General features: G+C 41.9%; 1 protein-coding gene across 1 annotated transcript; it reads left to right on the top strand.

Annotated features, from left to right (window-relative positions):
* DESI2 (desumoylating isopeptidase 2) lies at positions 1 to 27029 on the top strand. The gene is made up of 5 exons (XM_075267725.1): positions 1 to 518; positions 15712 to 15784; positions 17956 to 18049; positions 24728 to 24869; positions 26771 to 27029. Exons 1-5 carry the CDS (start codon positions 480 to 482, stop codon positions 27005 to 27007), a joined length of 585 nt encoding a protein of 194 aa, XP_075123826.1. The 5' UTR covers positions 1 to 479; the 3' UTR covers positions 27008 to 27029.
* The last annotated feature ends 891 nt before the right edge of the window (positions 27030 to 27920 follow it).

The following is a 27920-nucleotide window of genomic DNA, read 5'->3' as shown; positions in this document are numbered from 1 at the left end:
CTTTATGACGTCCCTCTCCAGTCCCCGGGTCATCCTGTCAGTCGCATCTGCGCTCGCTTCCACAGAAATGTGCCTCCGCGGCTTCCGTAAGTGGTCACCCCTGGGGTAGCAGTGTTGTCACTACGGCCGGTGAAGCGGCGGAAGGAGAGGCAGCAGCTGCGCCGGAACTACTTTGACGTATCATTGTTTAATCCCAGTCATGTTTCTATAACGGGAGCAGGAGAGAGGGCTCGGGAGAGGATGCGGCTACTAGTGGGCGCTGCACGGCTGCCTCCTCCGCTCCCGCCTGCTGTGTCCGGGCTCCTGCCCTGCTCTGTGACTTGCGCCGTTTAACCCTCCGCTGTCCGGTCATGACCCGTGTAGCCTTCTCAGCCCCGCAGTAGAAGGAAGAGCCGGCTCCGGAGGAGAGAAACTTCGGCGGCCGTGGGTGTTGTGTCCTGCTGCAGGAAGAGGCTGAGCCGCGGGTTACATGAGGAGAGATGGCCAACCAGCCGGTGATCCTCAATGTGTATGATATGGTGAGTATAGGGGGCGCACATCCCCCACCCTGATATACACTGTATACTATATGCTGCTGCCTGTGTATACCGCAGTGCATATCCTTATATACTTGGTACTGTATAAACTGACACTATGGGCTGGATTATGGTCACTAGCAGCCTCCGCTGTCTCATTGCTCACTATGTGCCCGGCTTTTCACTACATGTCACTGTATTTACAAAGATGCCTGACCCCTAAAGAGTTAATGTCTTGTCGCCCTAGCAGTAGCGTTGTACACTCCTTCGCCATTGTAGATGGCATGTCTTGTGTGTGGTCCTATGGGATGGAGACATGTATGTGACTGTAGATGGCATGTCTTGTGTGTGGTCCTATGGGATGGAGACATGTATGTGACTGGAGGCTTCCCCTTTGTTTCTGGCTTTGTAGTGAGTCATGTTGGGTCAGGGTGTAGTCAGCAGGCAAAGTGCTGACTGGCTTCTATCAGTATGGCTGTGTCTTCCCAATTATTGGGGGGTTTACACACTCAAGTGGCTGCTTCTTTGTTTCCAAGAGCCACCGGTGCACAAGAAGAACAGAGAAGAGGATGTGAGAAATGTGCGGAGAAGGAACTAGCTGGCTCTGTTCACACTTTACATCAGGTTTATGATGTCACTGTAGTGATTCTAGACTGTGATCAGTCTGTTATAAGGGTATGTTCACATGGAGCAAATATCATGAAGATTTGTCATCCCAGACTTGTGAGCAGCAACTAGTAGTACTAGCAGTGGATGGGTTTTATCAAATCTCATCCACATACTCCAAGAAAATCCAAAAGAAAACAGGCGACACGTGCTAGGAATGTTCACCCTGCACCATTTCATGCATTGTTTTTGACGCTCCCTAATTTTCTACAGAAAATCTGCAACCTATTTGTCTCATGTGAACACACCCTTGCTTGATAGGTGTAATAATAATGGATCAGGATAAATAACAGACCTGTTGTATGCCCTGAAAATGGAAAGCTTGATGTCAGTGTAAACAGAGGCTTATGCTATTGTGCATGACTTTACAATGACGAGGTCACATCTGCGCTACAGCTTCTGATTCATTTGGGTGCACATTTATTACTAAAGCGATGATTGACAGGTTCCCGTTTACCATAGGGCCTGTCTGTCCTCATACATGTGTTACAATAACTGGAATTATAGCTAATAGAAATCATTGGTGCTGTGTTATTTGCATGCTACTAGTATGGGCAGACACTGTGTCCTGTGATCGGTTTCTCTTGTAGTATACAGAGATTCTTGTACATTCGCGCTTACCTTTACAGCGTTTCACTTTCTACCTCTCATTTAGAATTTCATGATCCATAATCCTGCGTGAGACCTATGAGCAGATGTCCAGTAATTTCAGAGTGTTGCCCACAGTCTGTGCATTGTCTAACACTATCAATACTCTCCGTTGCATTAGTCTAGGACCGGGATGTAAGCTGCCATTGACAGTTTATTTGGTCGGGTAAACACTAGGAAATTTCCATTCATATAATGTGTTGGGTCCTAATGCTTGTGCAGCGTTGTGCTCCTGACTAACTTGCCTTATACTACATTGCTCTCACTGGCTTCTTATGCAACGTTTAACTGGGAACAAATAAAAGCAAAAAATCCAGCTTTGTGTATTTTTATGGGAACTTCGATCAATAGGATGTGTGGGTTTTACAAGAATTGTTTGGATGTCTGCAACAAAGAACTGGCCATAGACCAAAATGTCATTTGTATAAAATCAGAGGTACACGGTGGAGCCCCATAGACAAAGCTTGTATGGAGCCATAATACAGCAGCTGGCATAAGCCTATATAAATGTGAACAACGGACAGGAGGGACCGTTCATTGGTGGATACATAAGGAGGTCCAACTGACCCCATTGACGATAATGAGATCCTTTGGGTGTCCATTGTTTTTAAAGTTATAGTGGCAGATAAAGAAGCCGTGCGTGCCGGTCTTTCCCATCCACCAATTTCAGGTGGACACTGAGACAGAATCTCTGATACAGGTGTGAACTTAGCCTGAAGTTAAAAGCTACGTTACTTCATTATACAGCACACTTAAAGGGATATTGCCATCATACACATTTGTAGCCTATCCACAGGATATATCCTAAATAAGTTATAGATATGAATCCCACTTCTGACACCAAAGTCGAGGCCCGCCTCAGGTCATACCTAGCCACTGCATCCATGTGGAGATAGAGCAGAGAGGTGGCCTTGTGTGCGTGTATGGCACAACCTGTGATATTCTTAAATATCTAAGTTGTCTATATTTTGTTCAGGGAAGGTATGATCTGTGGATCTCCCTATAAAATCTAAGTTCGGGAATACAGGATTTTATAATGGATGAACAGTGGTGTGGGTGATGGGGTATAATAAAATTACCATGAGCTGTGGGTGGATAGCAGGTAATAAAGGAACAGCGAGCCTTGAGGGGGTTGTGATGGAGGAACGGTGAGCCATGGGGGGTGCAATGGAGAACCTGTGATGTTAGTTTTACACTAGCCTTTGGGTCCGCATGGGGACTTGAAAGACGGAAACCCTATGTGCTTAAAAAGCTGTTACACGTGGTCACCCATGGACCCCATAGACTCTAATTGGGGCTTCCAGGTTTCCATTGACTTTTTTTTGCTGAAACCAACGGAGAGAAGTCCTGGTTGCAGTACTATTCCCTCTGACGATTTTAGGCGGATTCAGTAGTGGAGTCTCCTCTGGAGATTAAAGGGCTAGTGTGAATCCAGCCTGAGCTGTAGGAGTGGGGGACATAATGGAGTATGGCGAGTCTCATGATATGCCATTGTTAGGTTGTAATGGTGGAATGTGATTACTGGTGAACCTGAATCTGAGCAACAAGGGTGCACACTCACTCAACAGTAGCTGTATGTGTCCGCACATGGCTGTCAGTGGTTGTACAATTATACCGTATACTTGTGTATTCAATGGCAGCAGCTTGTGGACAGGGTTTTGGCCACATTTGGCTACCACTACCTGAGCCTTTTAGGGTACATGCATATGATCGGGATTATGGAGCATCTGCATCATAATCTATTAGTAAGAGAGAATGAGAAATTCTATTTCTCTCATGTTGTTTATTTTTGTCTGCATAAATATTGACCTGTCTCATATTTTAGATTTGGCCCCTAGAAGAAGCTAGTCAGAATACTGGTGAAACGTGCGTAGCGTCAGAATGCTGCAGGGGTGGATTTAGTAGTCCTTCATATCCTAGCATATCAGCCTTTCGTTATGTGTCTATCCTGTGTAATTGTATACTTATGCAGGGTTTCTTACTTGGTAGCCGGTGTGGTGCATATTAGTGGGAACATGGTGTTTGATAAAGCTCACATATCTGTTGTGTCCACAGCATGTGTAGTGCACGTAAGGGGCTTTCACACAATGTAACGTGGCGTTGATTCTGACACATAAACTCGTGTCAGAATCAGCGCTGCAAAACAGAATCCCATTGACTTCAATGGGTTCCGTCTTACGCACGCTACACATTGAAATCAATGGGAGTCTTTTTTACCCATTGATTTCAATGTGGTACACACGCTAAACGGAAGTCAATGGGATTCTGTTTTGCAGCGCTGATTCTGACACAAGTTTACGTGTCAGAATCAACGCCGCGTTACATCGTGTGAATGCCCCCTAATAGTAAATTAGGACTGTCTCATTGTTAGCATATAGTATAGCAGTAATTTGACATACTTGCCCTGACCACTGCTACACTGTCAATAGATACGCAGTCGTTGTCTATCCTTATAGGGGATTGCGTTTCAGCCAAACCAATAGTCCCTGTCTGACAGACAACCCTGACAGACTTTGGTGGTTCCCCACACACCACTACAGGTACACTTGATGACCCTCCAGGTTATAATGGCCTACTATAGCTCATAATGGTCTCTAATTTAGAATTACAGTTATGCCTGATATTGAAACATACTTACTCTTTATAAGGTTATCCATTTTGGGCACATACATTAGATCAAGGGTGCTCACACTTTTTCAGCATGCGAGCTACTTATAAAATGACAAAAGTCAGATATACTACTCACTTCTTGTGGACGGGGCCTGGGCCGCAGCATTGTCAGATTGACATCGGATCCCGGAGAGGTAAGTAACATTGTTTATTATGTTCTCTCACCTCCCCTAGGGCTCTGATTATTATACTCGGAGGTCTGAAAAGACCTCCGACTATAATAATAGCGGTAGTGGGATCGCAGCCTGGCCCGGGCCTATTCACTACTACTCGCCGCGGCCTATAGTACAAGGGGAAGCGGGGGCGGCAGTGAACAGGTCCGGGGAGGTTGGTAAATAGGCCGCTACCTGCTGGGAATACTCCAGCAGGTAGGGGCCAATTATAAAACAAACAAACATAAAATTCTGTATTGCAAAGAACAAAGTAGTCAGCGGCACTACTGCAACAACGCTCATATTCACAACCTTGTATCAATATTGGCAAATCTTCCGGCTGGCTAGCAGCCAAAAACCATGGAATAGATTAAATCCCAGGGTGGTGCTCACTGTGAAAAATCCTAGACAGGCAGTGACATATAAAAATGTAGAAAACAGGGCACTCACCCACCACGGGATACATAAAACATTCGTTTTTATTTCATCCTCTTTAAAAAGGTCAAACCTTGACCATCGGGGTACAGAAAACGGAATGATGTAAAGAACCAAACAGTGACGATCGTTTCGTGCTTAGGCAGCCTGACGAAGTGCGCTAAGCACGAAACGATCGTCGCTGTTTGGTTCTTTACATCATTCCGTTTTCTGTACCCCGATAGTCAAGGTTTGACCTTTTTAAAGAGGATGAAATAAAAACGAATGTTTTATGTATCCCGTGGTGGGTGAGTGCCCTGTTTTCTACATTTTTATATGCAAACATAAAATCCTCATACTTACCGACCTCGATGCTACTGCTGCCGCCGCATCCTTTTCTCCTGTCAGACATTTGCGTATCGGTGTAGGCAGCGTGATGACGCCGCCTACATTGAAACGTACAAGTCTGAACCAGCGTAAGGAGAGCTGCAGCTTTCCTGCGCTGATTCAAATGGCAAAAAGTAAAAAAAAATTAATAAAAAAATGTCACGCGATCGACCAGTAGATCACGATCGACGTTTTGGGCACCCCTGATTAGATATTCAATCCATCGATATGCATGATTAACCTTATTCAGAAACGGAAATATTATTACAGCTCAATGTTGTCACACTGTTGACTGCCAGTTGTAAGAAGAGATGAGGGCAACTGCACACGGTAAGGTTGTAGTCACTCACCCATGACATGGCCTGGCCATTCTCAGGCTCACTGCACCATAGTTGAGTATGAAGCAGTGAGTTTAGTTCACACAGCCATGTTCAGTCAAGGAAGTACAATCCATACACAAGCCATATTTCCTAGACTCAACACAGATGTTTGGATACAGTTTTTATTAATTAAAATTAATTACATTGTATTGAAATTTGGCTCCTAAATGTTTGTTGTCAGCCTTCCCCTAAGAAGCATACACAGTATAGCCCCCATGTAACAGAAGAGGCCCTGCTGACAAGCAGAATCCTTCTTATACATAGGCATGCTCCTGTCTGTCAGTAACACCAAGGAGTCCTGTTTCCACCCTGCAGTCGCAGCACTAATTTACTAAGAGCCCAATATTCAGGGCGACTGTGGGCAATGTCAGAAGAATACTTTTGCCAATAATAGGCCTGACTAATAGAGCTGCAGATCAGCATCAGGCTGTGTAACTAGACTTTGTGGATCAATGTGTGTGTTTGGCTCTTTGACCAGCTTACGGATGTGTGCACAGTGATCTTTATCTGTGGGTTTGTCATTGCTCCCCATCAGAGATAGCGCATAGGCTGTCAGAGTACTAATAATAATGCGGTTGTGTTACCTGCACACAGTCTGCTCGGCTGCTCCCTACTTGCTATTGCTTTTAATCTGAAACTACAATGGCAACTGGCTGTAAACCGTGTGCAGCTCAGCTGTATACGTGCACCAGCACCATTAGGTGCATGTGCTGTGTGGGCGGTGATGATCCATGTACTGTCACACATAGGCCTGTCTCCCAAATTAGTTTTGTAAAGCGTGAAATGTAAATTTGCATTGAAAGTTAGATTTTTGACAATGCTCCTGTCAAATGCTGTTGTTATGGCAACGATGGTATGAAGCGCTGCACGCAACAGGGCATATTGTATATAGACTATTGTGTTTCTCTGAGTTGTATGCCAGTATATAACTTTAGTATGTCCGAATGTGATGCAATCGCTAAGGTCCAGCAAGTGTGAAGTGGTCCGTAGCTAGAAATTCTCCAAATCTTTACCCCATTGGGTCCATTGTCAAGAAGCAGGTAGCAAAGAAAAACTTAACAAAAAAAAAACTGTGGTACACACCAAGAACTGGTTAGACAAGAATGGATTGCCATCAGTCAGGAATTGCCCCAGAAGCTGATATCCAGCATGCCAGGGCAAACTGCAGACATAATGAAAAATAAGGGTAAACACTGTAAATATTAAGAGGAATTTATTAAAGGGTTGCCCAGGTCCGTTCCTGCCGTCCCACTTTTTTCTTCCTGCGGAAGTCCCTGACGTGCACACATGATATCGCTTGTTCTGACGTCACATGTGACTATTGAGGCCAGTCAACGGCCTAAGGAAAGGGACAAGCAACATCACAGCCGACGAGGACTTCTACCAAGAGAAAAGAGCCGAGCAGCAGGACTGGACCGTGCTGAGAGGTACCAGGGACAGGTGAGCATGTGCAGATGGGGTCAGTCGGGGCCTTCATAAATAGCGAGCCTCCAGCCTCTTAATAACTCAAACGTACACATGTGCCCCAGAATGGAAATATAAGCTAAGCACTAACTGATGGAGATTTCCTATATAACTCGCATCAGTTTTTTAGCGTGAATTATATGATGTCCGGCTCTACTTTGACAACTTTTGCAGACCCTCTGGTACAAGAAAGGGGAATGTGGTTACATTTATCCCCCATCTACACCAGAATACATGAAGCGAAAATGGCTTTGTAAGTCTCCATATGCCTACAAAGCTGCTGTCTCCTTAAGGAGTGATATTATCCCCAGAATCTGATCTAGAAGTCTCTCATCTCTGCCAAACCAGTTTTCCCTACGCTGTGCTGATGAGATCCAACAGATCGAAACAGCGCTGTCCACAGCCGGGATTCTGTTCCTTGTGGAATAGATATACTAGTTTGTCGAAACCTCGAATCATAGCATTAGGCTTGTTAAAAAGTCATGCATGATGTTTACGGGGGCTGTCCCCAGAGGGCAGCAGGCAGAGGCACTGTTTTCCTAATCACATCCTGGAAAACAGATTTGCATATTTCCCAGAAAACTGGTGTCAATGCTTTGATAAATTCCCCCATATTGAGTATTTGCATACATTTGATGTATTTGTCAATAACCATTTAGAAACATGTAAAATGCTTATGGTATATTAGAAACTTCTGACTAAAACATCTAAAACCAATATTTGTGTCTGTCTCTAAACTTCTGGCCATTACTTATAAAAGCGGACAGGTCTGGGGGCAATCATAGGCAATTTTGGGGCTAAAAAACTGACCGTTCCTTAGTATAGGTCATCAGGCGTAGGTCAGTGGGGGTCTGGCACTCTCTGATCATCTGTTCACAGCAGACTCTGCAATGTATACAGAGAATGGAGCTGGAAGCAGACAACTCCTTTCCTTGTGTAGAGGCTGGGGCAAGTCTCAGTAGTTTAGCTCCCATTCAAGTGCGATAATCCTGCCTGGCCACTACACAAAGAACAAAGCTGTCTGCTTCCAGCTCTTCCAGACCCCCAATGAAATATTAATGACCTCTCCTAAAGCTGGCCATACATATAAAATCTATTTCTCTTCAGAGCTTTGGCAAGTTTAGCTAAATTTCTTGAAATCTTCCAAAAATCTTTGTGATGGACACATCTATACATCTAACAGCAGATACCGCTAAAGTGAGCTGAATCTGCAGATAAATACCTTACCTGAATTCAGCGTATTGTCGGCTTTCCAGCGCTATGTAGAACTGCCTTTGCCAAAACCCATGAAAAGTCCTCTTTAATCCTAGCAGGCTTCGGGCCTATATGGTAATATACTAGACCACATGATGTCTGGGCATTACCATATAGACCCGAAGCCTGCTAGGATTAACATCGGATCCCGGAGAGGTGAGTAACCCTGTTTTATTATGTTCCCTCACCTCCCCTGGGGCTCCGATTATTATACTCTGAGGTCTGAAAAGACCCCGAATATAATAATAGCGGTAGTGGGATTGCGGCCTGGCCCGGGCCTATTCACTGCCGGCCTCTGCGGCCTATAGTACAAGTGGAAGCGAGGGCGGCAGTGATCAGGTCCAGGGAGGTTGGTAAATAGGCTGCTACCTGCTGGAGACGTCTGAACCAGCGCATGGAGAGCGGCAGGTCTCCTGCGCTGGTTCAAAGAAAAAAAAAAAAAAAGCCCGGGCTGCCGCCCCCATTAGAGGGGCCCCGCTCCCGGGCCGTTTCCCGGCTCGCCTGGCCCTGGATCTGCCCCTGCTGGAAAAGCTGGGTGATTTGCACAACATAGATGAAAACTACACACATGTAATCCTCCCATCTTCACTGTGTAATTCATGTTCTTTATATGGAATACTAGCCTCTGCCCACAACTGCTTCTGCGGGTTGTTGGAGTGGATGATCCGCCTATATTCAGTAAATTGCTGCTGTTGATGGTTTTGCCTGCTCCGGCATTTTGGCAGCTCTTAAGCTGTCCTGCTGCTGAACTTGTTCTTCGCACCATGCCTGTGATTGTACCAGCATGTCAGCAGCTCGCTGGGACGCCATATAATGAGCGTGTTGTTGGCGTTGATGATCCGCCTGCTCCGGCGTTTTGGCAGCTCTGAAGTTGGCCTGGCACTGAAGTTGTTCTTCGCACAGTGTCTGTAATTGTTATGGCAGCTCACTGGGACGCCATATGAGTGTGTTGTTGGCGTCGATGATCCCCCTCAGCTCCACTTGAGGAGAACACTGTTGACTTCTGGCTACCTTCAAAGCTCTCATTGTTTGCGACAAATTAGATTTTCTTTTTCCAGGCATGTTTAAAATTGACAAACTGCCAATTTGGAGTAAAAGTGTTTGCCCATGTCAGTTTGTCTGCACTGTCTGGAGCAGATCAAATATACAAATACATATGTAAATATGTGTACACAATCCACTGAGGGTTAGCCTGTGTTTACACAGAGAGATAACAGCCCTGGGACCTGAGATAAGCTGCTGCATCAGCAGTATAATATAGTATGTGAACATAAATTCATAAGTCATGAAGCCATGTCATTTACCGGGATAAAAAGTAGCCTATGTGTTAATCAAGGTTACAATCTATCTGTGTGCCGAATTTCATTCAAATCCGTTCAGCCATTTTTTCGTGATTGACTAAGAAACAACCAAACACACCTAGGATTGATTTGGATGCAATGATTCTGAAGTACAATTTGTCCCACAAAAAAAGCATTCCTACAGCTCTTTGAACAGAAAAATAAATATTTAGGGACTTTTGGAGCATGGGAAGTCAAATATGAAAATTGAATATTTCCTTCAGTAGGAAGGGGTTAACGTCACTTTGTGGATGGACGTTCCTATAAATGCTTGGGTCTCTATTAGTTGGCCGTGTGTTGTGTGTCTGGGGTGTTATTTACAAGCTGTGGAGTCGATGGGCCAAACCACCGACTGACTCCTCTATTTTTCAACAGACTGACGTACTCTCTGACGTAAATTAATCATTTAAGGCATCGGTGTAGTGTTAAAGCCTGTTGCACACAAATGAATAGGGGCTCGTGGAAACATGGCTGCAAAACCAGACATGAATAGGACCTGTCCTGAGTAGAGATGAGCGAACACTATTTGAAACAGCCGTTTCGAATACCACGCTCCCATAGAAGTGAATGGAAGCGGCTGGCACGCAGACTTTGCCGGCGGCCAGTTGCTTAACCTCCTGCGTGCCGGCTACGTCCATTAATTTCTATGGGAGCGTGCTATTCGAAACGGCTGTTTTGAATAGTGTTCGCTCATCTCTAGTCCTGAGTTTTGCGGCCCGGATTCTCGGTCCACGCACTGATCCGTGTAATACACAGTCATGTGCACTGGCCCATAGGAATTAATAGGCAAGTGTGCTATCTGGGAAAAACCCTGATAGTATGCATGGGGCCTTAGACTGATAGATGAGCCTGGCTGCTGCATTCAGAGTAGATTGTAGAGGGGAGAGTTTAGTAATGGAGGACCGATTAGTAAGGAGTTACAGTAGTCAAGTCGAGAGGGAATCAGAGCGACAAGAAAAATCTTTAAATTTCCATGGTAAGGGATGGATTTATTTATTTTTTTTGAGGTACAGATGACATGAGTGATTGGAAATGTCTGAGTCAGACATAACCACAAGGTAGCTGAGATGCTGCCTCAGTGTTATGGTAAGACTGCAGACTGGAATGGAAATGGCAGGGTTAGGGTGCTTAGTAAATGGTGGAAATGGCAGTAATTCACACTTTGAAAGATTCCGTTTCAGATAAAGGGAAGACTTGATATTGCAGAGACAGTCACTGGTGTTCTGTGATGTCACGAGAGGAGGTATATAGTTGGCTCATCAGCATAAAGATGGTCCTGAAAGCCAAATCTTATATTACGGTTGTGGTTTAGCACTGGGTCATGGATGCATTAGTAAACTAGACTCGATTGGAGTCACTAAGTAGCACTTTGAGTCTCTTGGGGTTTCTGTAGGATTGGGACTGTATGATGTAATCCTTTACTGTAAGTGTTAATAAGAGATTCCAGGGAACATGATCATAACAGCAGAGATGAGTTGAATGCTGAGTCTCCTATATATAGAAGTCATAGCTCATGAGTGGTGGCGGCCTCCTACTCCTGTGGTCTTCATTCTTAATCTCCCTGCCGCTGTTTATGGCGCCTCCATTCTGTTAATGGTGAGAGTCGATGGTCTGTTATGATAGCAGGAACATACAGGAACCTTACATGGCTGAGAGGGGAGGCATTGAGAACTCGCTGTCTATTTTTGAATTTCTACTATCATTAAAATAATTTAAAGAGGTGTTATCAGGAACATAATAATCATATCTATATTTGTAGATCATTCATTGTTAAACATTTTTGTATATAGAATTTTGTAATTGATATACCTATCTAGTATCAAGGCTAGTAAGATAATGAATAATGTCCACAAAATATAAGCTGTACAGAAATATATTTATTCGCTACTTGAGCAGAAAAAGAATTTGTTTAAAATCAATTAAAAACATAGAAAATCCATAGATAAGTGGGAGTCCACAGTGAGAAGAGCACAGAGTAATCCAGATTCCCACATATGCCATAGAGGGGTCAGAGGAGCTGACGAGTGTACTGTTATAATTCACCAAATATATAGAAGTATGCACAATCATTTACAGATTGTAGGTCCAAAATGTAAGCTGCAAAAAATATAAATACATAGGTCAGAATACATTATCCACAAAGTGTAGCATTTTACTTGATGTATGTAGCTTCATAAATGAGTCAATAGATATAGTGCCAGATTAGCATGTGCAAATGGCAAATAAAACACTAGCCACAATTATATATGCCTGCATACATAAAAATATACTCAAACTCCCCAAATACAAGTACCATATATACTCGAGTATAAGCCGACCCGAATATAAGCCGAGCCCCCTAATTTTACCACAAAAAAATGGGAAAACTTATTGACTCGAGTATAAGTGACTCATGCGTGCACAGATATCTTACCCTCTACTGCAGATGAAAAACAAGAGTCGGACTTAGTAGGTGCTGTGACCTGAATATGGACTTTAGTCTACTGGTCATTTATGGCCCCTCCTATGTATATATCCATAAATGCCCTGATGGGAACATCTTTTAGCATCTGACTAGTTTCAGATTGGCCAAATGAATTACCAGCCTTGTGTAAGCCTGTATAGTATACGTTGTCTTGTCAGGATAGCCAGTGTAAGCCCAGGGTACGCTAATGTGAGCAGGCAGTAATGTGGCAGCTAATGTAAGGTTATGTAGTAGGGGCCGGATGCCGGACTTCTCAAAACTTATACATTGAACGGAGGCCGTGGTGAAAGCATTTCTCACTGACCTACCGATGGTCTTGATAGGTGATTCCTCAGGCAAGCCCGACAGGAGTGGAGGGGTAGGGAGTAAGCGCGCACACCAAAGTATGATCTTGAACAGTTTATTAAACACGACGCGTTTCGGTCACCTGCCCTTTCTCAAGTGTGATACAAACTGTGTAGTGGTGAATACCAGTATTCTGCTTCGCTTCTGCGTCTGCTGGTCTTGGAAGGTTTTATTGCTGAAATCGATCATCTGACACTGGAGGATCATTACTAAGATGCAGAGGCCATAAAACTAACTTGTTGTATCAGTTAGCAGACACTCGGCCTGTTCACCTGTATATACTATTACATCATATAATATACAGTCATGTAACTGTGCTTATGTCATACGTATGCATTTGTCACCAGTCTTTAAGGCTGCTTATTTAGGCATTGTTCACATTCGTGTACCTAGTAGACAGAAAGGGGAAATGTAAATTGATGCTTCTGCTATGTGGCGTAAGCCTGTAATAGCCGCTTTTGACACTTTCACTTTTGCTATGTTGGTTTCTCTGGTATTTAGAATTCTATTTTAAGCAGGGTGTCTGCAGCCAAGTGACTTGTAAGACTGCACTTCTAATGGCCATTAATGTTTTACTGTTCTTAATAGTCTTACTTCCATTTAGTGGTATCATAAACCTACACGGTACAGAGATTGGTGCAAACTGATAAAATAACGCACATATACCAAGCAGTACAGAAGTACAACATACAGCAAATCCTTAGCTCACCATAAAAACTAGCCGTCTATTATCAGAAATAGTGGTGAAGTGTATGTTTCTTGCATATGTGCGCTTGGCTTGCCAGGAAATGCCTGGTTAAGAATTGGTTGAGGATGCCCATTTAGGGCTACGTTCACATTTGCGCTATAGTCTCCAATGGCACAAGGCAGCTGACTTAAGCTGGACACAACATATCGGGCACTAAATCGCATATCTATGGGGAAAACTGCAATGTGCGCATTCATTTCTGGAAACTAAATTAATGCAACGCTATAATCTGCTTGATAAATCCCTTTAGGGGTGTAGTTTCCAAAATGGGCTCAAATATCTACAGATTCTACTTTACCGGAAACTCAGGGGCTCTGCAAAAGGGACATTATGTCCAAAAACCAAATGGCGCTTCCCAGTAGTTTATACCCACATATGACATTAAGTACACTATCCTGGGTACAGCTGTGCCATACTTGTGACTTAAGCTGCAGTTCGGGCACATGGAAGCGCAGCAAAGGAAGAAGCAACACTGGATGTCTGAAAAGCAGATTTTACTAGAATAGTCATGTATGAAAATTACACCCCTCAACAAATTTATCAAGGGGTATTGTGAGCATTTTCACCCCACATCTGTTTCACAGATTTTATTATTCATGTTGTGTTTTCTGTTCTCAGGAGAAATTGCATAACAAATCAAATGGAGAGATGCATTTTCTCCTTTTAACCCCTTGTGAATTTGAAAAGTTTAGAGCAAAATGAATGTATTATTAAAAACTCTAAGCATTTCACAGGAATTAACACATGAGGTGAAATTTAAGGGGTTAAACAAATGTTCTCATGATTCAAACTGTTATGAGTGATTTGTGAGGTGCCATTTAAAAAGAACCGGAGCGATGAGGGGGGGGGGTTTGATTATATAGGCTTTTAAAATTCCTTTCAGAACTGAAGTGGTCCCTAACAAATGGGTTGGAAATTTTTCGTATAAATTTGGACAGTTGCTGTTAGACTTGAATGCTTTCTAACATTCCCAAATAAATTCAAGGGCAATTTGAAAAAAAAGTTATGCCTATACAAATGAGAGATATGGTAGATAAAATCTTTACTAAGGGCTCGTTGACATCTGCGCCCAGTCTCCGTTCTGCAGGTTTCCATTTCCTGCACAAAACAGAGGCAGGAGATGGAAACCTGCAGGACTCTTTCTCACTCATTCATTTGAATGGGTTTGAAAGCTGTCCGGCCGTGAGCGGCGGTTAGCGTTTTATGCTCTCCGCCGCAAAACTTTTTTTTTTTTTTTTTTTTTTTTTTTTAATCCGGACACAGTCGGACATGCAGTACTGTGTCCGGATTAAAAAGAAACGGTCTCACGGCCGGACCCGGTCTGTGGTTTCCATCTTCTTGCATGCAGAAGACGGAAACCACAGAACGGAGTGCCGAACGCAGGTGTGAACCTAGCGTAAGGTATCTGGGTGGCATGACAATCGATCGGAAAAGCAGAGCATTTCACCTTTTGAAAATAGGAAATTTGGTAGAAATCTTTATTAAAAAAAAAAAAAAAAAAAAAAAAAAAATTGATCAAGGTTTGCGACTAACATGAAATAACATGTCACGAAGAAACTGATTTCGAAATCACTTGGTTGAATTAAAGCGTCTCAAAAGTTTTCCACATAGTGACACGTTGGTGTTGAAAAATGGAGCCGTGTCCTTAAGGCTAAAGCCCTATGTAGCGACATCACGGTTTTTCCTGCAGCCCTCTTCACACAAAGTCCGCAGGCTTCTGCTACTATTATACCTATGGGGAATTGGCGATTTCCAAAAATGCAATGGTTTCTAATTGCATTGTGGGGATGGAATTCAACCCAAAGCTGACTGATACAAATGGAAGGTGGCTCATTTGTATCAGGCTTTCACATATAATATTATTATAGTGTTTACCAGTGGAGGCAGATTTTAAAGCATTTTATTTAATTATTTTTAATCTCCACAAGAAAAGAGAAATAAATTGATATGCAAGCAGGACTTGACTTCACATTTTTCGGATGGAAACCCAGTGAACCCTATTATAGTGTATGAAGTCCTTTTGAAGTGTACAAACTGCTTTTTAAGAGTATTGGGTTTCCGTTTTTCAACCCCAATGCAGGTTTGAGCCTAGCCTTAGACATATCAGATTAGACAGAGAGGAAAGAAAGGAGGGTGGGTTGAGGTGAATGGGAGAGTTAATCGGTTAGTTCCAGCATATGGGGGGATGCCAGTGAATTTTTGAGACCTTTTGATATGGAATTGTTGTGTTTGGCAACATGAACCTCATTTGTTTTTCTTTTTAGTATTGGATCAATGAGTACACATCATCCCTGGGAATTGGTGTCTTCCACTCTGGCATTCAGGTGTATGGTAGAGGTAAGTCATTATTAAAGACTAGTTAGGATTTGGTCTAAGTGTCTTTGTTGCTCATGGCCACTGATCATGGAGCAGGCTACTACTTATATGAAATTAAAGCTGCGTCATAATTAGTTGCTATGGGAAACCAAAGCTTTTATGATTTTATTTTAAATAAATCTACTTCATATTTCTAAATTTGCAGTAACAAAAATTAGTTCCTGACACTCCTGCAGGGATGATATAAAGTAGATTGTTGACATGACTGCAGCCAACTCCTGGCATCAGCGATGACTCTGGCATGTACAGGAGAGAATAGTGTTTGGCTGCAGAGTTTACATGATGTACTTGCTGGAGTGCTCACATCATTACAAGACTGATAAAGGGGTCAAACCTCTTCAGTACAATAGCTTCTAATATAAAGATTTCGTCCACAGATTACGCTTATAATTTCACTGACATAAGAACGGGGAAACAATCGGTTCTTGAGATGCTTTGATGTCCATGTGTCGAGCTTTCTTCTGTTTGTTTACACTAAATTCACAATAGCATTCATTGATGTAGACAAAGAAAGGAGAGGGGAGCACTCGCCCAAGGTGTACTAAAACGTCTTAATTTACTTAATCTTCAAGTATTTCATCTTCTTACTTGAAGATGAAATAAATTAAGTTTTTAGTATTCCTTGGGTGAGTGCTCCTCTCTCCTTTCTTCATTTGTATCCACGAACTGTATTTCAGGGAATCGGAGCACCACCCGAAAATGGGCGCATGATTACATACCGACCATTATTTTCAAGTCTTTTCCTCTATACCACTACTATGCAAACTATAGAAGTGCCACCTCTCTTGGTTCTTTGTCGCTCTCTAGCGTTCAGCTTTCCGTTCTTAGTCTCCCGCCTGCAGGACTTTTCTCTCCATATTTTTTTAAGCTGTTTCGGGGATGGAAACCCTGAACATAGAGTAGGCACAGGTGTGAACCTAGCCCGAATTAGCTGGAAGATTCCTGAACAGGACTTGTTTATGTGTTTTATAATAGATGATAAAAATCCTTCTCGGGAATCTTCCAATTTAAAGGGATTCTACCATTAAAACCTCTTTTTTGTGTGGATAAGACATCTGAATATTCTTTAGAAAGGCTATTTGTCTCTTACCTTTTAGATGGAATCTCCGCTGTACCATTCCTTAGAAATACCGGTTTTTACCAGTATGCAAATTAGTTCTCTCACAACGATGGGGGCAGCCCCAGTGCTGAAAATGCGATGGGGGCGTTCCCACTGCAGCTCAAGAACACGATCCTGCGACGCCTCTCTTTGGCTGGATCCTCCCCTTCTCTGTCGTCTTCCTCCTGCGTCACCTCCGACACCTGCGTAGTTGGCTCTGCCAGTGAGACACCAGCAGAGCCGAGTGCGAATGCCGGCCGGTGGCCATTTTTGGGAGGCCGCTCCTGCATTAAACTACAAGAGCAAGAGCGGCCCCCCCAAAAATGGCCGCTGGCCGGCATGCACAGTCGGCTCTACTAGTGTCTCACTGGCAGAGCCAACTGCGCAGGCGTCAGAGGTGACGCAGGAGGAAGACGACAGCGAAGGGGAGGATCCAGCCGAAGATAGAGGCATCGCAGGATCGTGTTCTCGAGCAGCAGTGGGGATGCCCCCATCGCATTTTCAGCACTGGGGCCCGCCCCCATCGCTGCCAGAGAACTAATTTGCTTACCGGTAAAAAAAACGGTATTTCTAAGGAACGGCGCGGCAGAGATTACATCTAAAAGTATGAGACGAAGAGCCTTTCTAAAGGGTATTCCGGCGTCTTATCCACAAAAAAGAGGTTTAAAAAAAAAAAAAATTCTAGAAGTCTGTGAATTTACCCCCAGTCCACTATTTTAGTTATCCTTGTGTTAAAGTCAGTCTATAAAGTCCAGAAAACCTTTCAAACCATTCATTCTTGTGTGACCACAAACCGATCGGGCAATGCAGAGGTTCACTTGTTGCCTCCAGGACGGGACTAGTTTGCCTTTTGTAGTCAGATCATGCCCGCCTTCACTTGCATATCAATAAAAGATGATGATTTCTGTTGATTTGTGGCCAAAGCTATGGATTTGTTTCTGTGAAATACTGCCCCTACGTGACACTAAGTTTGGTTTGGTAGGCTTTTTTTTCCTGGCTGAATCTTTTAACATCTCTATTGTTCCCCATGCAGAGTTTGCTTACGGTGGTCACCCATATCCTTTCTCTGGGGTGTTTGAAATCTCACCTGGGGATTCTTCAGAACTTGGAGACACATTTAAGTTTAAGTAAGTAGTGTTTTTTTATTTATTTTTTTGTGTATGCAGAATAGATCCTAGAAAAATCCTATACTGCAGTAAAAATCCATAAATAAAATTTTCACGCACTGTGTCATCGTTTTGAGGCCCATAAAAATGGTTATGAAGGATTTACATATGCAAAATCACCAAATTCATTCTTAACTGTTAAATGTATGAAAAAAAGCAGTCGATTAGCTCACCATTACCGCTCGTGTATTCCGTGTTCCTTGAGTAATAGGAACATTCACGAAAAGTATAGAAAAAATGTTCCAGCATGCCACAATTAAATAAAACGTAACCTTTACTTCATATCAAAGAAGGTAAAAAGGGATATTACATCACCCATTCAGGATACACGATCATGATGGAGCTTACGCGTTTCAGGACACGTACACGTCCCTTAGTCATAGCCATGACATAGCTATGACTAAGGGACGTGTATGTGTCCTGAATTGCGTAAGCTCCATCATGATCGTGTATCCTGAATGGGTGATGTAATATCCCTTTTTACCTTCTTTGATATGAAGTAAAGGTTACGTTTTATTTAATTGTGGCATGCTGGAAGATTTTTTCTATACTTTTCGTGTTTGTTGGCTCCTTTGCAGTCTGGAGCAGTTCCCCTAGTAGCCACAGCCCGTCTCTGTCACTAACTGCCATACCAGGTGCAGCGGTTTTCTTTGTTTTTCTAATAGGAACAGTACTCAAAGAAAACAGAGGTGTGTTTTTTATAAAAAAAAAAAAAAAAAAAGTATAAATCTTCTGCCACATACAATATCCAGCACTCATCCAAAACGATTCCAAATAAAAGCACTTTTATTGAATCTTATTAAAATCACCTAGACAAATAGAAAAAAAATGCTTTGCAGACCATCAGACTGAATCGTAGGTGTAAACATGAATTGTGGGGTGTTTTGGGGTTTGTTTTTTGTTGTGCTATTGAAGAGGCCATAAATTAAAAATAAAAAGAAATCTTTACTCCTTTCTTCCCGAGGTTCTTGTTCCAAGGGTGGAAGGTGCCGCAAAGCTGCCAGGGCTGTTTGTTCTAGGTGAACACTGCAGCCACTCTAAGGCTAACCTTGTCACAAATGGAACTTTTACATGTCATTTGTGAAGAAGTCTCTGCTGAGGCGTGAGATTGTGCTGTTTGGAGGTCACTAGTGACTCGGCCACAAGATCTGTGTACAGAAGACTGGAGTGGCTTCTGCTGGAAGTGAAGGCCCAGGGAGAGATGAGGTGGTTTTGTTTTTGTTTTGTTTTTTACTTTTTTTTTCTTATTAATGGTTATGGCCTCTTTAGCAGCAAAGTTAAACAATTAAGAGTCAGAAAATCCTTTCTTCAGATGACACACCTTATATTCAGTATAAAATACAACCTGTAATTCAAGCCAGTTTGTGTCCTGGTGTCCAGGACCAATATATATCTCCATCTGATCACAGCGGTAGGGAACTGACCTGCCATGGAGAGGGGATAACTTGATTTTGTGCTCCTTTAAAGGGGCTCTATCAGCAAAATTATGCTGTATGACCCCACATATACTCTTCCCCGGCTTCATCTTCTTTTCTTCCAGAATGAAGACGTTCGCAAGCGTACTGTGCATGCGCAGTACGCTCGAGTAGTTGTAAGGGTTACTTAGAACTACAACAAAAATGGCGCCGGCGCGTGCGTAGTAGCGCTCCCGGAGCGCTACTGCGCACGCGTGGGATTTGAACACAACTCACCGGAAAAACAGAAGATCAAGGCAGGGAAGAGCGAGGACAGGAGGACGTCGCTGGAGGAAGAAAGAAGAGGAAGGCGTGACCGCAAGATGACGTCAGACAATGCACAACTGCCCAGCATGCACGGGTAAGTATCATTTGAACAATCGTTTGTAGGGTATTATTTTAAAACCGGGGGGGGGGGGGGGGGGTGTGATTGAATAGCCTTTGTAAAGGCTATTCACGCATACAGCATCTTTTTGCTGATAGAGCCCCTTTAACTATGGCTTCTGCCCACTCTTCCCCACTTCCCTCTTTATAGACTGATCTGTAATGTAATGTTACCTTTTGTAACCTGCAGTCCCTATTGTTCTAGCAAGACAAACGCAGACTACCCTGTAAAGTGAAAAAAGCCAGATATGTAGAGAAATAAGCATTTTTCTTTGCTATGTGTAGGTTACAGTCTCTTCTACTTGCCTGTATTGTTGACCATTTCATCTTTTACTGTCTTTGGCAGGGATATGTTCCAAATATGAAGTTCATTCATTTACCTAATAAGTATATAAAACTCTTGCAAAGTGCTCGTACAAGTGTGGTTTTTGATTTAGGAATCTATTGGTGCAATATGGTTGTGCAAAAAATTTTTTTCTTTGATTAGACTAAAGAAATAAGGAAAAGTACCAATTTTCATAAAACGCAATCTAATCATATACTGCCATGATTATTGAAAATTTTTCGTGATCTGGGCTGAAAGCTGGTGCTTTCATCACTACATGAGCCAATTTGGGATGTAATTATGTGTTGGCCACATGGTGGGAGGCCTTTTGTGTAGCTGCTTTTTACAGTGCTTTGTTCTGCTTGGTATAAAAGCCTGATATAGTCTGAGTATGTATGTGGGAGGAGAGCTGCTGCACACCTTACCAATTTCATCTTGCGCAGATCACCAGGCATCCGATTTTTCAAAGGAAATGTCTAGATTTAGTTGGACGGCTTCTAAACACTGCCGAGATGTCAAATAGAACAGTGATTCCTATTTGCTTAAAAGGCTAGGGGACATAGAGGACACCCTGGATACAATTAGGCGGCATTCAAGTGACTTGTGTCACCAGACCTGACTTTGCTCTCAGCTAGAGCTAATGTTTTATGCTTTGACTCGGTGAGAAGCAAGTATTAACCGATCTGTATGAGAACAACATGACAAAAATTTAGGAAGTCTTTTTCATTCTAATGTACTGTATTGTATAAGAGTATAATGCATTTGTGATGGTCTCCAGTAGAGAAGATCATGAAGAACATGTAGCTCTTGACACAACTGTGATACCCTGGTCTCATTGAAACCTCCTTGGAAAAGGACACTTTGTACAATAGGACAGGCCCCCCTTATTATTTTTCCTGGTCATATAGGTATTTGGATACAGATCTACTTATTAGATGCTACAGACACCAAATCTTTATTTCACATTGGATTAAAAGGGTTTTCCACTCAAAATGTAAAACTGGCCATATATTGGTGTATCCAAGTCGGAGCTTTCTCATGTATTAATTTTAAAGGGATTCTACCACTAAAGCAACATTTTTTTTCTAATTACCACGTCGGAATAGCCTTAAAGGCTATTCGTCTCTTACCTTTAGACGTGGTCTCCACGGCGCCGTTCCTTAGAAATACCGGTTTTAACCGGTATGCAAATGAGTTCTCCGCAGCAATGAGGGCGGGCCCCAGCGCTCAAATGGCGATGGGGGCGTCCCCACTGCTGCCCGAGAGCTCACTCCAGCGCCGCCTCCATCTTCAGCTGCTACTCTGCCTCTTCGGTCTTCCGTCCAACTTCCGACGCCTGCGCAGTACGCTCTTGTATTGAACTGCAAGAGCGGCCTCCCAAAAATGGCGGTCTAAAGGTAAGAGACGAGTAGCCTTTTTAAGGCTATTCTGATGTGGTAATTAGAAAAAATGTTGCTTTAATGATAGAATCCCTTTAATGGTACTGTTTTAGCTGGCTAAGAGTATATATGTGTTTGAGTAACAATGTATTGACGTTCTACACCATACCATGAGAGCTACAGGACTAACAGAGTACTAAGGTTTGCCATTGGACTAGTCTGGGGAAAGAGAAGGCTGGACTCAGTTGGTTTTGTAAATGTACACACAAAATTGCTGTGACGTCCATTCGTTGTAACACACAACCTTCCTGTTAAATATATGGTATGGTATAAGCAATGGTTTCAGTTTCCAGCATCTGCCCTACATGTGTGGCAGATGCCAGCTATCCATTTAAACTTGCTGAGAGCCATGGACTTGGCAGAAGTACCTGCGATGAAAGACCTCTCAGATGCAAATATGGTGTTTGAGGGATTGGGAACTCTCACTAACCATTTGGCTCCTGCGCATCAAGATGATGGTAGCTGTTCAGTTCCTGTGGCAGCCTGGAGCCTTTTGAAGGTGGGTCATTCCGTGTCAAGTGAACCAATGATTTTTCCCTCTATATTTTTAATTCTTTTGAGATTTTGTTATTTGGTAATAGTGTGTCAGAGAATGCAAAATGTGAAGAAAAAAAATTCTAGAAATTTTTTTGGATTTTTAATTGATTTTCAAAGTTCAGAGAGTGCGAATTTCTGTGTTGCCTGCCTTTACATTTCTCCTCATAACTTAGGCTAGAAAAAAGATAGAGAAACAAAATAAACGCCATTCTACTCAGAACTATACAGGCTTTCACCAAATATGTCACAAGAGTATCTTTGTTAATATTTTACCGATGTGAACGCAAACGCAAAAATTTTAAACGCATTTCCGAAAAAAAAAACGTTTTATTTAAAAATTTCAAAAAATGCACATGGGCCTGCTATGCCCTTAGCCACATCTGTACCAAAATTCAAGTTGGGATCGCGATGGGATAATATTTTAAAATATAACTATTACAGTGTCATTCCGAAAATCTTGAATTCAGATCTGTTCAGCCTGTGGTCTAAAATGACAGTGAAGTCCATGAAGTGGTAGAAGGCAGCACAAGATTGGCAATGGATGACATAACTGGTTATGTGACCTGTGAATATGATCGGCGCTGGTGGCTGGCTACTGTACTCTCCAAAGATTGTGAAAATGAAGACATAAAATTGACTTTTTTGCATCCTTCTGGTCCAGCACCATCCTTTGTGTATCCAAGAAAACCAGACATTTTACAAGTCAACAAAAATCAGATATTAACTCAGGTGGAGCCGAACACCATGATAGGCCATACATACTCTTTGACGCAAAAGGAAATGGCCATTGCTAGTAAGCGCTTATGGACAAGATTACATTTCACTCACTAGAAAGGACAAATTGATGATAAAAGGCCAGTAGTTTAAAAATGTCCTATTAATTGTTTGATTAGTTCATATTTTATAGAATGAGGATTTATCTACTGGACTATTTTTCTTAATAAATTACATGTTTAGTGATATAATAAAAAACAATTGTTACATGTAGAAATAGGTGTTATAAATATTGGTTCTTGTACTCTTGTTAACATATAATTAGGATGAGACTATTTAGAAAATCGCACTTGAGGATATGAGCAGCTTTTTTCTTTCGGTTTGTTCAATGCATTCAGGTTGAAAATGCTGAACAAGCTGCGTTCTGATGATAAGATGCATTTGTTCTGGCACTTACAGTATTTGTTTTTTATGTTTTTTTATTGTTGCATATAAATGTTGAATTCAGCAAGTTGTAATTTGAAAAGAAAAAAGGAAGAAGCTCACACAAACATAAAATCAGATGATTCAAGGCTTAAAAAAAAATCGATCCCAATTTGGTCCCAAGTTGAAAACCTGTACAAATACAACCAAGAACACAAGTAACACAAATGCATTTTTTCACAATTTTAAAACATGTTTTTTCACAATTGCTCATCAAAATTTTGAATTTGATTTCTCCAAAACAAGATATAAAGAAACATTGTCTTGTGACATATCAAATGAATGCCGGTACCGCTCTGAGAAAAATGATGCCTCTCCCACCTATTTATCTTAATTCTAGCCCAAGATATGTTAAAAAATGTAAAGCCATACCAGGCCAAAATTCACACTTTTTCAAAACTTTAGAATTCTATAAAAAATTAACTGATGAAGAAAAAAATTCAAAACTTTTTATTTGTAATTAACTTAAGTTGTACTTCCTAAAAAATAAAAAAAATCTAAAGACGTCAGGTAAAAAAATATTCCTATTTGGATCACTTGATATGGAATGACCCATGTTTCGTGGTCTGTCGTAGCAATATTACTATTGAGGCCTGTCAATGGCAGAACTCAATAGAATACAAGAATTTTCCTATGCTAGAGACTGAAATACTACTCTATTGCATTCTATAAACCCTAGGGAAACCAGAAGAGGGGAGCCAAAAAACTTTTAGAAAAAATGTAAATGTTTGTTGTTTTCATAATACAATTGCTAGCCTCTACCCAGGACACACCTAAAGATAAACTAACACATTTGGCATATCTGCGTCACTAAATAGCAATAAACATCCTATTCCCATACACTGACAAAAATGGAAGAATCCAAATTAATCGGATTTTTTTCCCCCTACGGTTTCACTTCTCCAAAAATGTTGAATAAAAGGTGATCTAAAAGCCATTTATTCCCCAAAATTGTATCAATGAAACCTACATATTTTACACTGATGACTTTTTCAGATTTGTAATAATGGTCTCCCTGCATAAATAACTTGTATGTATGTCTGCATTGCTGCAAATTCTCAACTCCTCATTGCCTAAAAATACTGCTAAAATATGAGTTTTTTTTGTTTGTTTTTAAATCTCTAACCAATTTTGTGTTTTGTACTTGATAACTTGTCCTCTTTAATACAATGCACAAAGTCAAGAGTAATAAGGAATTAAAGTTTTTAGATTTGACTCGCTTATTTGACTCGCAAATCTAAGAATGTTAAAGAAATCTGCGTAGAAGTAAATAATCTCTAACGTGTTGGGCTTTTTCCTACAGGGAAGCTATAGCTCTAGGAAGCACAGATTTTACCGAGAATGACATTGAAAAAATAGTTGAAGAACTTGGAAAGGAATTCAAAGGGAATGCCTATCACCTCATGCACAAAAACTGCAACCATTTTTCATCAGCTTTATCTGAGGTAAATGAGGGTTTCTTTCTTGTACAGCAATTGCAGGGGACAACTAATCCTTCAGAAATGGGTACTTCTGGGTATATCTTCAGGACCTCCTCTCACTGTCAGGACATTGGGAGTGGTGCAGGTCCTAATGGTTAAAGGGATTCTATCATTCAGAAAACTGACTTTGAGCTGAGCATATGCCTGAATAGCCTTTAAAAAGCCTCCAGTTCTTCCAACGACCCCCTCGTTTTTAGTAAAAATTGATAAATACTATATGCTAACGAGGCTGACCGAGCACCCTGGGCGTTTCCCAGGGACAGCGCGCACCCTCCCACATCATACCTCTCTAATGCCCCTCCGTTGCTTGTACTCCAAAAGACCTCCTCCTCCACACGTCCTGTACCGCCTATATCTTCTGTTGTCTCGCTCCTGGCAGTTGAAATCCTGTGCTTGCACAGTAATGCTACTGTGCATGTCCGAGCGCCATTTTGTTGTAGACCGTGCAGTTATCTACAACAAAATGGTGCTCAGAATGGAGCTTTACTGTGCATGCATGGGATTTCAACCGCCAGGAGCGAGACAACAGAAGATATAGGTGGTACAGCAAGTGTGGAGGAGGTGGTCTTTTGGAGCGTAAGCAATGGAGGGGCGCTACAAAGGTATGACCGGGGGGGAGGGGGTGCTCACTGGCCCTCGAGAACGCCCAGGGTGCTCGGTCAGCCTCATTAGCATATAGTATTTACCCATTTTTACTAAAAACAGTGGAGGTCTTTGGAAGAACTGGAGGCAGCATCTGAATAGCCTTTTTAAAGGCTATTCAGGCATGTGCTTAGCTCCAAATCACTTCTCTAAATGATAGAATCCCTTTAAACTTCCACTAGTCACTTCACAACTCTTCCTAGTGACATGTAATAAAACAAATCGCTATGTCCGGCCGAAGGCTTGTGCAATGGTAAATTCTATACATTTGAATTGGGTTCTTTTATAAAGAATGTGCATGTTATATTAGTGAATTCAATACAAAAAAGAATCTTCAGTCCAAAAAAAGGTTATACTATGTGCAGTCAGTCTACACCACCATCAGCTTCCTGATGAAGCTGCGGTTGGTGGCGAAATGCGCGTCAGGCAGTTGAGTTTTATCCCAGGGACGGTAGTTGGAGCGGTTCCCCTTATTGGAGCTATTATATTTCAAACATGTCTGTAGGTATGTACTATTGAATTTATTTTCTGACCTTTATTACATGCTATATACATTGAAGGGATACATTTGTGCACTTGTTGCTATTCCATGAGAGTGTGTATATATTTGGTCAGTTATTATTTATTTTGATTATTTTTTGCACTCCTACAACTTGTGATCTGCTTGATCTCCTTAGGGGCCCTTCTGGCTACTGTTTCTCTTGGGGGGGTTGTGGTATTTGTCCACTTAATTGTAGTGGACCTTCCCCTGTGTGTCTCCATGTGTCTGTCTTTTCATGTATACTAATTATAGTTGATTAATAAAATATTTATGTATTTTATTGGATTGGTTCTATTCTTTTGGCGTTACACCACCATCATTCCCTGATACTTGATGGATACGAGGTTTTTAAATGGAGCCTCAAATATTTTTGGGTTCAGATTAAGGCTGTTTCCTGACCAGACCAACCTGGTGTTATATTGGTTGCACAAAGCTGCGCACGCACTTTACTACCATGGACTCAATTGTATTGTATCCAACAGAGGCTGCTTCTCCGGGGCTTACATTTGTATATTATGTCGTTGTGCAAGTCCAAAGGGCTAGTAAAACCTGTCTGGAAAAATTGAAGATATATTTTTGGCATTGTGGCCAAACTTTAGAAACTTTGTTATACGTCAATAGCTCGTAATAGTCAGTGTCTTAGAAACCTAACTCTTGTTAACTAGATTTTATTTTTTTTCAGATTCTGTGTGGTAAAGAGATTCCTCGGTGGGTGAACCGGTTGGCATACTTTAGTTCCTGTGTACCTTTTCTTCAAAGCTGTCTACCTAAGGAATGGTTGACGCCTGCTGCCCTCCAATCCAGTGTCAGCCAGGAGCTGCAGGAAGAACTGGAAGAAGCAGAAGATGCAGCTGCCTCAGCCACGGCCTCCACCTCCGCGTCCCTCATGCCCAGGCCTGGACGACACACCAAGCTATAAGAGGATGTTCATGGACAACTGACAAGAATTTTTTATTTTTATTTTTTTCTTGTTTGCAAATAAAAGTGTTTAGATTGATCTCCAGCAACTGACACTTCTTTTCTTCAGTGGACATTTTTTTTTTTCCACATTGGGACAATAAGAGGCCACATTCTTCTGACATATTTTCTGCTCAGGATCATGTTTGTATTCAGAAGAGTCCACACGCCAGGACTTAGGACACAGTACCCATGTTCCTATAAATGTATCCAACCATACCAACTTTTTTCTTTTTTTATATAGTTCTGTTTTCTCCTGTTTTTTCAGTATTTATGGGATCTTTCCACTCACCCACTTTTTAATGTTTTTTTGCCTGCCAATGATGGTGAAGGACTATTACTCCCTACATGTAAGCGACAGAATGGAAAGCTGATTTACCTCGGCTGTGCAATCCAGTAGCATCTACATGCAGCACATACTCCTCAGGAGTGTCCTTGTATTTTTCATACCATGTTCTACCCGAATATTTTAAAGTGGAATTGGTCATGTGACTGGGTAAATCACGTTGCACTTTTAGTGATGGGCTGGGGTTGTTTTTTTTTTTATTTATTTTTTTTTTCAAAGTCCCTGTAGCCACTGACCATGTATGTCTTGATAAATACTGATCTTATGCCACCCGATCTTTTACCTGACCTATGGAAACTGTTTTTGTCGAAACCAAATATAATTGTGAGAGGTTGATAGAAGATTCACCAGCTCCATGCAATTCTAGGGACTTGTAGCCTATTTGTTTGATTCTGGTTGGAGCTGCTGTAGTGCTGGTTATCTTGAGGTTTGACGCCTGTATGAGGTTGTACGCCTCCTTGTTAGCTGCTGAGGTTCAAAAGTATTAACGTTTAAGAAGACGTCTTGTATGTTGTAAAGAGATGTCAAA

Source organism: Leptodactylus fuscus, chromosome 3, assembly GCF_031893055.1.
Source record: "Leptodactylus fuscus isolate aLepFus1 chromosome 3, aLepFus1.hap2, whole genome shotgun sequence".
NCBI lineage: Eukaryota > Metazoa > Chordata > Amphibia > Anura > Leptodactylidae > Leptodactylus > Leptodactylus fuscus.
Note: the sequence above shows the minus strand (reverse complement) of the source record. Positions and strands in the feature narration are given on the sequence as shown.

Excerpts from the sequence above, each read along its gene's own strand:
- DESI2 (XM_075267725.1), top strand. The coding sequence starts at position 480 with ATGGCCAACCAGCCGGTGATCCTCAATGTGTATGATATG. Across the intron at positions 519-15,711 it reads TCCTCAATGTGTATGATATG|TATTGGATCAATGAGTACAC; the intron begins GTGAGTATAGGG and ends TTTTCTTTTTAG. Across the intron at positions 15,785-17,955 it reads CATTCAGGTGTATGGTAGAG|AGTTTGCTTACGGTGGTCAC; the intron begins GTAAGTCATTAT and ends TTCCCCATGCAG.